The sequence below is a fragment of the Macaca nemestrina genome, chromosome 13 (genome assembly GCF_043159975.1).
Source record: "Macaca nemestrina isolate mMacNem1 chromosome 13, mMacNem.hap1, whole genome shotgun sequence".
In the NCBI taxonomy this organism is placed as follows: domain Eukaryota; kingdom Metazoa; phylum Chordata; class Mammalia; order Primates; family Cercopithecidae; genus Macaca; species Macaca nemestrina.
Genome location: NC_092137.1, coordinates 55,365,440 through 55,379,651, shown reverse-complemented (window position 1 = coordinate 55,379,651; position 14,212 = coordinate 55,365,440). Strand labels below are relative to the sequence as shown.

Sequence of the window (14,212 nt, the reverse complement as noted above, 5' to 3'; positions counted from 1 at the left end):
GTTAATACCTTTCTCCAGTCGGGTTTCTTCCTTTCCCGGGAGGAAAGTTTCCACTCCCAGTCCCCCAGGATAACGCCCTTCCGGTGGCGCGCCAGGAACCGCGCCGACCCCTCCCAGCCAGCAGCCCGCCCCGTTTCCCAGTGCTCTACGACAGACGGACCCCCCAGCTGCCGGCAAGGCCAAGACCCCACCCCAACTCACAGTTACTCAAAGTGGGGGTGGAGCTCCCAGCTCCCAGCACCGCCCATTGAACGCAATCCCCGCCGGTAAGAGAGAGGAAGTGCCGTAATCCCCACCCACTTTCATCTCCTTCCCTCTCCGTTGGCCTGGCTGGACGCCTATCTTCTCTATCCTGTAGCCGATTGGCTCTCTCCCTCCCGCGCCAGTCCCTGCCCTCCCCCGGGTAGGGTGAGTCACGCCAAACTGGGCGGAGAGTCCGCTGGCCTCTCTCCTAGCTCGTCTGGGCGGCGGCGGCGGCAACTGGGGACAGGGCGGGTGGCGCATCACCGGCGCGGAGGCAGGAGGAGCAGTCTCATTGTTCCGGGAGCCGTCACCACAGTAGGTCCCTCGGCTCGCTCGGCCCAGCCCCTCTCAGTCCTCCCCAACCCCCACAACCGCCGGCGGCTCTGAGACGCGGCTCCGGCGGCGGCAGCAGCAGCTGCAGCATCATCTCCACCCGCCAGCCATGGAAGACCTGGACCAGTCGCCTCTGGTCTCGTCCTCGGACAGCCCACCCCGGCCGCAGCCCGCGTTCAAGTACCAGTTCGTGAGGGAGCCCGAGGACGAGGAGGAAGAAGAGGAGGAGGAAGAAGAGGACGAGGACGAAGACCTGGAGGAGCTGGAGGTGCTGGAGAGGAAGCCCGCGGCTGGGCTGTCCGCGGCCCCGGTGCCCACCGCCCCTGCCGCCGGCGCCCCCCTGATGGACTTCGGAAATGACTTCGTACCGCCGGCGCCCCGGGGACCCCTGCCGGCCGCGCCCCCCGCCGCCCCGGAGCGGCAGCCGTCTTGGGACCCGAGCCCGGTGTCGTCGACGGTGCCCGCGCCATCCTCGCTCTCTGCTGCCGCAGTCTCGCCCTCCAAGCTCCTTGAGGACGATGAGCCTCCGGCCCGGCCTCCCCCTCCTCCCCCGGCCAGCGTGAGCCCCCAGGCCGAGCCCGCGTGGACCCCGCCCGCCCCGGCTCCCGCCGCGCCCCCCTCCACCCCGGCCGCGCCCAAGCGCAGGGGCTCCTCGGGCTCCGTGGGTGAGTGCCGCGCCCTCTCGCTTTGCGCCGCCCCTCGCGCCCCTCCCTCTTTTGTGTGCAGCCCGAGATGCTTTGGGCTGGGCCCTCCTCTCCGCCCCGAGGGGGCTTTGTCTGCAGACTTCGGGGCGATGGCGCCCCTCCTGGTTGGAGGCGCGGGGAGAAGGGTGGGGCGGCCCTTGGAGGCCGGGCTTGTTCTCATTGTCCGTCTTCGTTTCGGGGAACACGTGCACCGCACCCGGCTCCCACTTCTACCCTCTGTGGTGCCCAGCGTACCGATTCTCGGAAGTTAGGCACCCACCCGTAGTAGGAGCCGGGTGTATACCTGGGAACCAGGGTTGTGGATTTATTGGGTTGGTTGGGTTCGAAGTAAGGAAGGAAAGGCCTTGGCACCCAGACCTTTTTAGGAGGTGCTTTTGTCTACTCGTCTGGGTTGCTCTTTTGGAAAAGGTGCAGTTGTGCTGCGGGTCTGTTGGCCTGCATTCGGCCCTGGGCTCCCTTCTCACCTCCTGCCTGGCGTGGGTGGCCCCTTTGCGCTTCCCCTCCCCCTCCTGTGCTTGTGGGGAGCTGGCCGAGTGGAAAACGTCCACATTGACCCAACCGCAGTGAAGGGAGAGCGCCTCCAGTGGTGTGGTGCGTGGAGAAACGGGAAGGAGAGAGTTCTGGTAAAGTCCTGCCACCGCCCAGCTCACCGGGGTGTGATGTGGACTGCTCCCCACGAGCTAAACCGAGCCAGGGAGAGAGGATCTGGGCATTGTGTTCCGAGGGGGCGTAGTTCTGCCAGGGTTTCAGCTGCAGGGTCGGAGGAATTGATGTTAGTGTGGACTTGGCCCAGCCTCTTAGTGCATCATAATTGAATCTTAAAGAAAAAAATAAAAGGCAAAATGGTTGACATTCCTAAAGAAGGGAAAACCTGTGGATTCCTTGCCAGGAATTGGTTAATTGAACTCGTGGCAGATTTACCATGAGACATAGAGAAGTGTTTTGAGACAGACATTTTCATATATATTGGTTAGAAATACAGTTTTTCAGAAGTGATATGTTTTAGGTTACAGAATCAAAATACAGTCACGTGCCGCATAACGACCTTTAGGTCAAGGACAGACGCATATGCAACGGTGGCCCCGAAAGGTTATAATGGAGCTGAAAGAAAGGTTATAATGGAGCTGAAAAATTCCTGCCGACTAGCGACGTCTTGATCCTGACCCTGTGTAGGCCTAGGGTAATGTGTTTGTATCTTAAGTTTGTTACAAACGTTAAAAAAAAAAAAGGTAGAAAAAAGCTTATAGAATAAGGATATAAAATTTTTTTCTATAGCTATAAAAGGTGTTTGTGTTTTAAGTTAAACGTTATTACAAAAGAGCCAAAAAGTTTATAAAATAGAAAAGTTACAATAAGCTAAGGTTAATTTATTGTTGAAGAAATATATCTAAAGATAAATTTAGTGTAGCGTAACTGTAGAGTGTAAGTTGTACAGTAGTGCATGGTAGTGTCCTAGGCTTTCACATTCACTTGCTACTAACATCCAGAGCAGCTTCTAGGCTTGCAAGCTCTATTCATGGCCACTGCCCTGTACACGTGTGCCATCTTTTAATCCTTTGTACAGTGTATTTTAGGTATGTTTAGATAAGCACTACACAAATACCATTGTGTTACAGTTGCCTACAGTAACATTCTGTATAGGTTAGTAGCCTAGGAGCAATTGATTATACCATATAGCCTAGATGTATAGTAGGCTCTACCATCTAGGTTTGTGTAAGTACACTGATGTTTGCACAACGACAGAATTGCCTAACAATACATTTCTCAGATCCTGTTCCCACTGTTCAGTGAGGCATGACTGTATGTATGGTCTGTAAAAGAGTTTTCAAGTTCTTTCTTTCACCTAAGTCCCTGATTGTATATTATTATTAGGCATATTGTTTTATTGCCATTTTCATCTTGGGAAATTATTTTGGAAGGGAAAAAAATCACGTTTGTTAGAGATTGAGAATGCATAATAAATTAGATGCATTCATAAGTACTTGCTACTTCGGGGACAGAAAGCGTGTCCCACTAGCAGTAGGACCTTTAGGTATAAAAGGTCAAGAATCAAGTAGTGTAAACTGCCTGCTTGGAAATCTTCATAGCCTTGTAGGATGTTAGAGGTGGTTCATTTCTTAAAAGAAAATCAGTCTGATTTTTTTTTTTCTTAATTCACTTCTCCACAATGGGGAAAAATAAGCCAATTGTGATGCTTTTGAATAATATTTTGATGTTGATATACTCCTCACCCCCATACTACTCAAAACACTAATTGCCATGTTAAAGGTCTTAGAAGATGAGGAGTAACAATCTTTTTCTTTATGAAAAAGACATACTTGAGGGAAACTGAGGCAAGAGAGAAAAATATAAGTTTTTAAACAGAATTTTTTTCTTTTTTTTTTTTTTTTGAGATAGTCTCCTTCTTGTTGCCCAGGCTGGAGTGCAGTGACACAATCTCGGCTCACTGCAACCTCCGCCTCCCAGAGTCAAGTGATTCTCCTGCCTCAGCCTCCCGAGTAGCTGGGATTACAGACGCCTGCCACCATGCCCAGCTAATTTTTGTATTTTTAGTAGAGATGGGATTTCAGCATGTTGGCCAGGCTGGTCTTGAACTCCTGACCTCCAGTGATCCGCCGGCCTCAGCCTCCCAAAGTGTTGGGATTACAGGTGTGAGCCACTGTGCCCGGCCACAGGAAGTTTAATGATTGACAAAAGCATACTCATCTTGTGTTGGTATGGGAACAAAGAAAAGAGTTCTGTCTTTGAACATTAGGGATTCAGGGGGTGACAGCACTCTCTTGGAATCTTGTGTGTTGGAATGCTGAGGTTGGAAGGCAAAGGGGAAAGAATATTGCCTGTTCAGAGTTCCCTAATTCCATATTGATGATACCTATTGGGAAACTTTAATTCTATTAGTAAGTGTAAGAGCATTGTGATTATGGTCGTGGATAGTTAACCGTTTTCAATATGTCTGGATTTCTTAATGCATTCAAGAGTTTGTTCATTAATTCAACCGATTATTGATTGCCTACCAAGAGACAGGATCTATTCTGAGCTTTGAGGGTATAGCAATAAGCAAGACCCATGTTCTCCCCCTTGGGAGAGTACAGATAATAAGCACATAAATAAAGAACCCAGAATAGCCGTGGTATGAGGAAAATAAACAGGATAATGGCATAGAGAATGATGGAGATTTATGGGGGCTTTTTAAGCCCCCATAAACACTAAGAAAGGCTTAGAAGGTGAGATTTGAGCTGCAGAGATAAAAAATTTCCAAGCAACTTCAGGCAAACCCCTGAGGCAGAAATGAGCTCTTTGTGTCGGAGAATCTAGTGTAAGACTAGTGAGAAAAACTAGTGGGAGAGTGGAGAGGTGGCTTCACCCACCCAGATCACTGGGGGTCTCTAACAGGCGATGGTAAAAATGTTTAGCATTAAAAAATATATATATATGGTTATTAAATAATTATATTGTGATTTTGGAACTAAGATAAGTTTGGAAGATTCAGGGCTACTGAGGACTGATGTGAGATAAAGGTGAGAAATGTGCAGAGCAGGGTTAGAAGCATAGACTAGCCTACCTGGAAGAGAGGGTTTCTAGATCACTGACAATTGTCTGTTTAACATTGCTGTTTACATTATTTATGAGTAAGCCCTCATTTTCATCTGTTAATAAGTTGTAATTTTACTGTTTGCTGTTGTCAGCGCATCTCCATCGCAATGCAGTAACTGAAGTGAGACTAAAACCTTTCACTTGAGGGCCATTTTTCATGGAAAAATACTTGGCTTAGTGGTTGGTTAAGTAAGGCTTTGAGGATATGCACAGAAAACTCTGGCTAGAAATTGATTTGAGAGCAGTTGAAACATAATTAAGGGTGACTTCGAGCTGGTCTCTGGACATGTTCTAAACCGAACATTGAGACCGAAAATACGTTATCCGGTTGCCCTTGCTTTTGGTAATTTATATTATGAAACCAAAAAGGTTTTTATTAATTGTTGTTTCTAAAGTTGTTATTTTTCACCCCCTCTCAAATTAGAGCTTTAGGCTTTGGGAAGACAGCCGTTGAAGGTTATTTGAACTGAGCGAAGGCACCGGGAAAGCTGTTAGAAAATTGGTGACAATATTTAAGATAGGTGGGAAGGAAAAACAGATGAATTATTTAGAAAGCTATTACAGTAGTTCTGAGAGAGATGAGTAGGGCCTGAACTAGTTCATTATTTGTTCATTCAGTGAAAATGGAATAGAATAGAAGGGAGGAATATAAGAGTATAAGAAGCATGCTTTCTTTAATTGGCTGTGAATCTGTATAGTTAGGTTACAAAAAGGCTGTATGAAAGACGAATTGATAGGACTTGGAAACCATGAATGTAAAAACAAAGAAAAGAATATTAGTGCTTATTAAATCAGCTTCAGAGACTGCCAAAATTTAATTGCCATGAAAATTTGTGTAAAATTGAATATTGCTCATCAATGTAGATTATGGGTTGGGGCTTAAAAATGACTAGTTTTTAGTATTATAAAGCCATTTATTATATGATTTCTATTGGCATAGGAGCATGTATTAGAAATTTTAAGATTTTGTATGACATATGGTTTAAATATTAGGTATCAGTTCTTAATATAAAGTCCAAGTTCCCAGGAAGTAAGTAGATGCTTCTAAAGACAAGAAAGTCATGCCCGTCCATTCCCCACTTTCATTTTTGTCATTCTGAATAATTTCTGGTTAAGCCATTTCTTATTTTTAAAAGTTGGGAATAAGTAGTATCCTCCCTATGGATATGGTGAATTATGTTTCAGATTGGTTCCTCAGCAACTCAGTGTCAAATTTGTGTTTGTGTTTTTTTTTTTTTTTTGTAATTTGCAAATTCTCAAGTCCTTTTTAAAATGAAGTAATGGATATACATGGAACCACTGATAAATAACTACATGGAATAGTGTTTAGAAAACATGCTATTTTAGTGCTATGTTATTGTAAACTTAAAGGATTTGCCGTATTACAAAAACGTTTCTGAAAAGGAGCATGTTACCTAATGTCCACTAATTGGCTTTGTTTTATGTGTAGTTACTTTCTTTTAAAAAATCTGAAAACCAAAAAATGATGGTCTCACTTTTGTCCAGGTGGGTCTCAAACTTGGGGCCTGAAGCGATCCTCCTGCCTGGGCCTCCCAAATGCTGGGATTACAGGCATGAGCAACCATGCCTGGCAAGTGTTTGTTTGTTTGTTTTTGAGACAGAGTCTTACTCTCTCGCTCTGGCTGGAGTGCAGTGGCGTGATTATGGCTCACTATAGCCTTGACCTCCTGGGCGTAAGCAGTCCTCCTACTTCAGCCCCCCAAGTAGCTGGGACTACAGGTGCACACCCCCATGCTGGCTATTTTGAAATTTAAAAAAAAATTTTATTTTATTTTTAAAATGTACATTTATTTATATTTTGGAGACAGGATCTTGCTCTTTCACCTAGGCTGAAGTGTAGTGGTGCAGTCTCGCCTCACTGTAGCCTCATTTTTCTGGGCTCAAGTGATCTTGCCATCTCAACCTCCCAAGTAGCTGGGACCACAGGCACGTAATTTTTGTATTTCTTGTGGAGACAGGGTTTCGCCATGTTGCCCAAGCAGGCCTCAAACTCCTGAGCTCAAGCAGTCCTCTCAAAGTGCTGGGTTTACAGGCGTGAGCCACGACGCCCAGCCTAGATTTATTTTTATTTTTATTTTATTTTATTTTACTTTATTTTATTTTATTTTTGAGGTGGAGTCTTGCTCTGTAGCCCAGGCTAGAGTGCAGTAGCACAATCTCAGCTCACTGCAACCTCCACCTCCTAGGTTCAAGCAGTTCTCCTGCCGCAGCCTCCCAAGTAGCTGGGACCACAGGCATGTGCCACCACGCCTGGCTCATTTTTGTGTTCTTAGTAGAGACGGGGTTTCACCATGTTGGCCAGGCTGATCTTGAACTCCTGACCTCAGGTGACCCACCTCCCTCGGCCTCCCAAAGTGCTGGGATTACAGGTGTGAGCCACTGCTCCCAGTTTTATTTTTATTTTTTTAAAGATGGGATCTTACTATGTTGGCCAGGTTGGTCTTGAACTCCTGGGCTCAAGCAATACTCCCGCCTCGACCCCTGAAAGTGTTGAGATTACAGGTGTGAACCACTGTGCCCTGCCAGTTACTTTCATAATATACCTTCAAGCAACTTATTTGAATAACTGCTGATTCAAAGCCTCAATTTAATGGTTCCTTTTTAAAGTACTTTGCTAGCCCAGGATAAAAGTATCAACTGAATGGCTATTTCTTGGTTCTTCCCTGGAACCCCTAAATAAGTAGAAGTAAATGTTGCAGATATACTATACTTATGGTACATTCTTTGAGACTTTTTGTTCTTGTTTCTAAAGGGATCAGGTTCTTCTGAGGATGATAGCACTAGGGATGGGAACTGTAATGGTAAAACTATAGTTAGTAGTGTTTGAATGAATGTGACCTTTGTGGATAGCTAGTGCAGTACATAGGTATGCAAAATGATGAGACCCAGTTTTATTGATGCTAAGGTTTTCTCAGACTAATGCCATCATCATCCTTTTTAACCCCAAAGGAGGAGTTGATAATTTCATATTTAAGCTATTGATTTTTATGTTTCTTGGAATGATCATTGATATTTAAGCTGCTTTCATCATGTGTTTCCATAACATTCTGTTCTTACCTCTTCATAGTATATATCATTCTATAAAAGGTAATGGTATGGTTACTGATTTCTGTTCTCCACCAGATGGTGTACTGCTTGAGGAAAGGTGCTGTTACCTTTTTCCTTGAGGAAAAGGACTGTATGCATTGCATCTGCATTGCAGTGCCTTAGATGTGATAGGCACTCAGTTTGTTGAATGAGTAAGATGCTGATCTTCATATTCTGTATAGTTCTAGAATTACTATAGTATTTTCTCACGATAAAAATCCCAAATCTTACGAAAGCATTTATTTATTTATATATACAAGTTAAAAATTCCAAATAGTACTACAAGAATATACAGAAAAGTAACTCTTTCTAGCGGTTACCCAGATTTCCACAAATTGTCTTCTGTAGATCCACCCTCTGTTAGTAGTTTCTTGAGTATCTGTTTAGAGATAATCTGTGGAAAAATATTTATACATGTATATCTTTTTCACTTTATTTTCCACAAAAACAGATGCAGAGGACTCTGGGGATGTACCGTATTTTATTTAATCAGTCCCTTATTGATGGTTATTTAGGTTGATACTTAATTTTTTCTCTTACAAATAATATTTCTGTGAACACCCTTGTATACACTTCTTTGGGAATACATGCCATTATATATGTTGTAGGATAAATCTGTGCAAGTAGAATTACTGGTTCAAAGGATATTTGCATTTAAAATGTTGGTAGCTAATGCAAGTGTCATTCAAAGAATTGTTCCAACATATATTCCCACTAACCTGTTAAGGTACCTTTTCCCTTATATCTTTATGAACACAACATATTAGTGAACTAATACATTGTTTAGCAAATTGTTCTTTTAATTTACATTTGAGTCATTTTTCATAGACATAGGTGTCAGTTTTTTTCTAATCACAGCTTTTGCCTATTCTTTTGGGGTTTTGGTCTCATATGTGTAGATTCACTTAATCTGCATTGTAAGGTAACTAGCCTTTTGTCATATGTCTTGAAATCTTTTTATTGATTTGTTATTTGTATTTTGACCATATGGTATATTTTTCTGTTTAGACATTTTTACGTAGTCAGATTTATCATTTTCTTTTATGACTTTGAGTCATAAAAGTCAAAAAAGTAATTGAGTTTTATGTAATTCTTAGAAAATCCTTCTTGAGGATCATAAAAATTTTCCCCCATGTTTACTCCTAATGAGTACTTTTATACGTTTTATGATTTCATTTTAACATTTAATTATTTGATTTATTTGCAGTTTGTTCTAGAAAGTGAAGTAGTGAAATAATTTTATATTTCAAGATTATTTCCCATTTGTTCCAATACCTTTTGTTTTGAATTATCCTTCTTAACCACTTTGAAGTACCATTTTTGTCATATTCTTGTAGTATGGGTGAAATATTTCCTCTGCTTTTCCATTTATCTGTCAGATCACACAGAAGTATCAGATTGTTGTGCTATAATTTTTAAATACTAGTTAGATGGCTTTTCCAGAAATATTTTTCTTGGCTATCTTATGTGTGTATAATTTTCTACCTCATCTTAAAATTTTTTTATCTTGTCCCCTCTCCCTCTGTTGGAGTTTTAGTAGTTTGCATTACATTTATGGATTAATTTTGGGGAGAATCGAAATACTTTTGGTGTTAATATTGTGTATTTTTCCATAAACACATGGTTTTTATTAACATGTATTTAAAAAATTAGCATATAATTAGGTGAACTAGAGACTTTTAAAAATAAATATTCTAGCTTCCTTGAAACATACTGAATTATACAGGTATTTGGCTCTCTCTTTTCAGTTGATAATTGACTGAGAAAGAAAGCTAAGTCTTCCTGCTTTTTCATTTCAAAAAAAAAATTGTGTTGAGAATGAAAAAAATATTCTCTGTATTCCTGTAGAGGAGCTACAGCTGCCAAATACTGGATTTTTTTTTAAAAAAGCAGTCTCTTTACATAGGTGGCCCTCTACTTTTCAAAAATAATTATTTCTTTAATAGCTTGTTCTTTTCATTGATGGAATTGTTACCACAGATACAGAAAGTTTATAAAGTTTTGTTGTTCAAGAGTTTGGAGTTGCTGCTTATATTAGTGGTCTCTTAGAAGTTCAGTATTAAGAAAAAAATTAATATGTTCCTTTTTTTTTTTTTTTTTTTAAACTAGGCCTAGGGCTGAGTAAGAGGACAAGAAAGATGGATAGAGGTTGTACTTATGAGAGGTACAGGTAGCAGATTAAGGAAAAAATACAAGCCCTTAGTTATAAAGAATTTTCTGCTCTTAAAACCAGAGGAGTTTTGTGATTGGCCTTACAGGACATATTTACAGATCTCTGAACTGCTTTTGTGGAAAGAGAGAAGCTTGCTTAAGGATTCCAGGTCTGCCTACATGTTCTTTCTCCCCAGTTTTGTAGGTTGGTTTGTAAACTCGCCTAATTGGAAGGTGCCATTATTAAGTTCATTTATCTCAGTGCCCTGGCAACCCTAGATGGAGGTGACCTATGACCTAAAAGCATGACAACTTTTTTTGTTTCTAAGCTACTAGAGGTTTTGATCTCAGAAAATAAGGGAATTTACTTTTATTTATTGTTTTCTTTTCTGAAGAGGTTACCAAAGATGCTTGTATCTATGATATAAATCCCTTTCATAAATATTGTCTTTACAACTTCTCAGTCTCAGTTCATCAACATCATTGTTAAATTATGGAAAGTTTTATTTTACCAAATTCTGATATTTTAATTTTGTATAAAAACCAAATTTTATATAAAATAACTTGATAAAAACTTTGTTAGATGCTTTTGCTTGCATAGGTGAATTATTGGAAATCAGAATATAGAAAATCAAGTAAGTATTTCATTATATTTTATAGGCCATCTGTACTACACACAGATCGGCCATAAGGATTAGGGCTATAAGACATCACTTTTGAACAAGGACTGAGAAACTGCCACCTACAGCATACCTTCTCATTTACCCTCTTATCAGCCAAACTCACTCTTGTTCCCTTATTAAAATTTTGTTAATGAAACATGTTGTGGGGCTATGGTTAAGTTTAACATTGATAGAATCAAACGTATATATTTTAATGGACTACTAAAAGAGTTGAGGGTAAAACTGTGTTTAAAATGGCTTCAATACAATAGAATTAGTATCAAGCATCCAGCTAATGTTCACATTTCCATTTATTTATTTAGAGATGGAGTTTCGCTCTTGTCACCCAGGCTGGAGTGCAGTGGTGTAATTTTGGCTTACTGCAACCTTCACCTCCTGGGTTTAAGTGATTCTCCTGCCTCAGTCTCCGAGTAGCTGTGATTGTAGGCACCCAAAACTACACCTGGCTAATTTTTGTATTTTTAGTAGAGAACGGGTTTTCACCTTATTGGGCAGGCTGGTCTCGAACTCCTGACCTCAGGTGATTCACCTGCCTCGTTCCCCCAAAGTGCTGGTGTGAGCTTTACTGAATGTCATAAATGGTCTTTTTTTTTTTTTTTTTTTTTTTTTTTTTTTAACAGTTAGAATCAGAATTCAAGTAAGGTCCACATGTTACAGTAGATCAATTTGATTTATTAGTCTTTTAATCTGTCAACAGGTTCTCCCTTGCTTGTGGTCTCTCTCTCTCTGCAGTTTATTTGTTGAAGAATGCCCATACACTTTTTTCATTTTAATGTTTTTATTAAGATATAATTTACCTGCAGTAAAATGCACAGATCTTAAGTTTTAACAGTTTCATATTTTGACAAATGCATACATTTATTTAATCCACATCCCTGACAAGATATACAACATTTCTATCATCCTAGAAAGATCTCTTGGGTCCTTAGCAGTTAGTCCTTCAATTCTTTGCTCTGGTTCCTACCTCCTACACCAATCCCAAACAACTACTGTTTTGATTTCTTTCATCATAGATTAGTTTTACGTATTTTAAAGCATCAATCTGTATGAATGGAATCATACATTTTGTGCTTGGCTACTTGCATTCAGCATGATGCTTTTAAGACTTACTAATGATGCTGCAGGTATCTCTAATTTGTTCCTTTTTACTGCTGAGTGGTATTCCATACTAAGAATATAGCACAGTTTAAGTATTTATTCACTTGCTGGGCGTTTGGATTATATTTTTTGGTTACCATGAACAAAAGAATGCTGTGAACGTTCTTACATAGACATTTTTGTATGCATATATTTTCATTTCTCTTAGGTAGATACTTGAGAGTAGAATTGCTGAGTCATGGGGTAACTATATATTTAACTTTATAAGAAGTTGCTTAACTGTTCCCCCAACCACTTCAAACAGCAATGTGTGAGAATTCTAGTGGCTCTACATTTGCACCAACATTTGATATTGTCAGTTTTTTGATTTCTAACCATTTTAGTGGTTATGTAGTGGTTCCTCATTGTGATCTTAATTTAGATTTCCCTAGTGACTAAAGAATTAGAGGACTTTTACATGTCCTTTATGTGTATGTTTTCTTTGGTGAAGTGTCTGTTCAAGTAATTTGCCCATTCTTAAATTGGGTTGTATGCCTTTTTTCCTACATATTTGTAAGAGTTATCTCTATATATTATGGATACAAATCTTTGGTCTGATACATGTGTTGTGAATATATTCTGCTAGTCTATAGCTTGCCTATTAATTTTATTGATCATTTCTTTTGATGAGTATAAGTTTTTAATTTTGAGAAGTCATAATTACTTTTTCTTTCATGGTTAGTGCTTTCTTTGTGATGTCTAAGACATTTTTGCCTACTTCCAAGTTTGTGAAGACACTTTGTTTTCTTCTAGAAGCTTGATAGTTCTAGCTTTTGTTTGTCTTTATCCATTTTGAGGTACTTTTTGTCTATGGTATGAGTTACCGTAGATCCAGATTTGTTTTTTTTCCATGCATATAATATCCAGTTTTCCCAGCGGAGTTTTTTGAAAATATTTTTCTTTTTCTATTGAATTGCTTTGATGCCTTTGGGAAAAAAAATTGACCATATGAAGTGTGTCTATTTATATACATCTATTTTGTGTTATTGATTTTTCTATCCTTATGCCAATACTTCATTATTGTAGCTTTATAGCAAGTCATAAATTAAGTAGTGTGACTGCAAGTTTGATCTTTTTTCAAAATTGTTTTGTGTCTTCTAGGTATCTAGTATTTCTGCATAAATTTCAGAATCAGCTTGTTCATTTCTGTAACAGTCCTGTTACGAATTTGATTGGGATTGCATTGAATCTTTAACTTAGTAGGGGGGAATAAGTGACATCTTAGGATTTGAGATTTTACATTACTTCAAAGGTAACAAGTTAGCCTGTCATATAGTTTCATGGATGCTGGTAGAGGATATAAGATGCCTGGGTCAGAGGCAGAGGACCTTTATTACTCACAGCAATGACAGTAGCCAGAATATTAGCATTTTCTTGTGCTAGTTCCCTCAGCCCCATTTCACATGGAGCAACACTGAGATGGCTGAGTGAGATCTGCACCTATAGCAGGTTGTATTATAGGACAGAAATCTTAAGCTTAGGGAAACAAATCTTTTGTGTCACACAATAAACATGGCTGCTTGTTGCTGAAGAAGAAGAAACTAGCTCTGTTTTCTGAGGCTGTTCACAATACAAACATTTTTAAAAGATAGGAACATAGGGAAAATGTGTAAAAACACAATATACTCATAGAGAACTGCTTCCTGACACTCAACAATATTAACATCTTAAAACCCATGACTGTGCTATCTCTGTTGTTTAGATCATCTGTAATTTCTCAGCAGTGTTTTTCAGTATAGCAATTTTGTGCATCTCTTGTTAAATTTATGCCTAAATATTTTATGTTTTTTTGTTATAGTAAATGATATTTAGAAAATATTTTCATTTTCCATTTGTTGCTACTATATGGAAATAGAGTTAAGTTTTGTATACTGTCTTTGCATCTATCCTATATCCTTGTAAATTCACTACCGGGTTTGGTAGGGTTATTTTATTTTGAATCCTTAGGATTTTCCAACTACACAGTCCTGTTGTCTATAAGTTAAGATAGTTTTACTTTTCTCTTCAGATCTTTATGAGAAGCCTGGTAGATTGCTTGTTTTATGCAGAATCTTGAGCGAATGCATTAGTCTTTCATCTTTAAGTATGATGTTAGCTGCGTATTTTTTCCTAGATATCCTGACTCTTAGGTTGAGAAAGCTTCCTTCTATTCCTAGTTTGCTGATAATTTTTATGATAACAGGTGTTGAAGTTTGTCAGATAAGTTTTTGACATTTGTTGAGATGATCATATGGTTTTTCTTTTTCGGGCTGTTACTAT

General features: G+C 39.9%; 1 protein-coding gene across 5 annotated transcripts in view; it reads left to right on the top strand.

Moving 5' to 3' along the window:
• Positions 1-451: 451 nt before the first annotated feature.
• LOC105465046 (reticulon 4) overlaps positions 452-14,212 on the top strand; it is a 79,810-nt gene continuing 66,049 nt past the window's right edge. For 3 of the 5 annotated variants that reach the window (XM_011713251.2, XM_071076702.1, XM_011713249.2), the window contains exon 1: positions 452-1,241. In XM_011713251.2, coding sequence (XP_011711553.2) covers positions 686-1,241 — 556 coding nt within the window. In that variant the 5' untranslated portion in view covers positions 452-685. Of the gene's footprint in view, positions 1,242-1,824; positions 1,904-2,316; positions 2,461-14,212 lie in introns of those variants that run through there. The other 2 variants (XM_011713250.3, XM_071076701.1) reach the window with 2 other exon arrangements.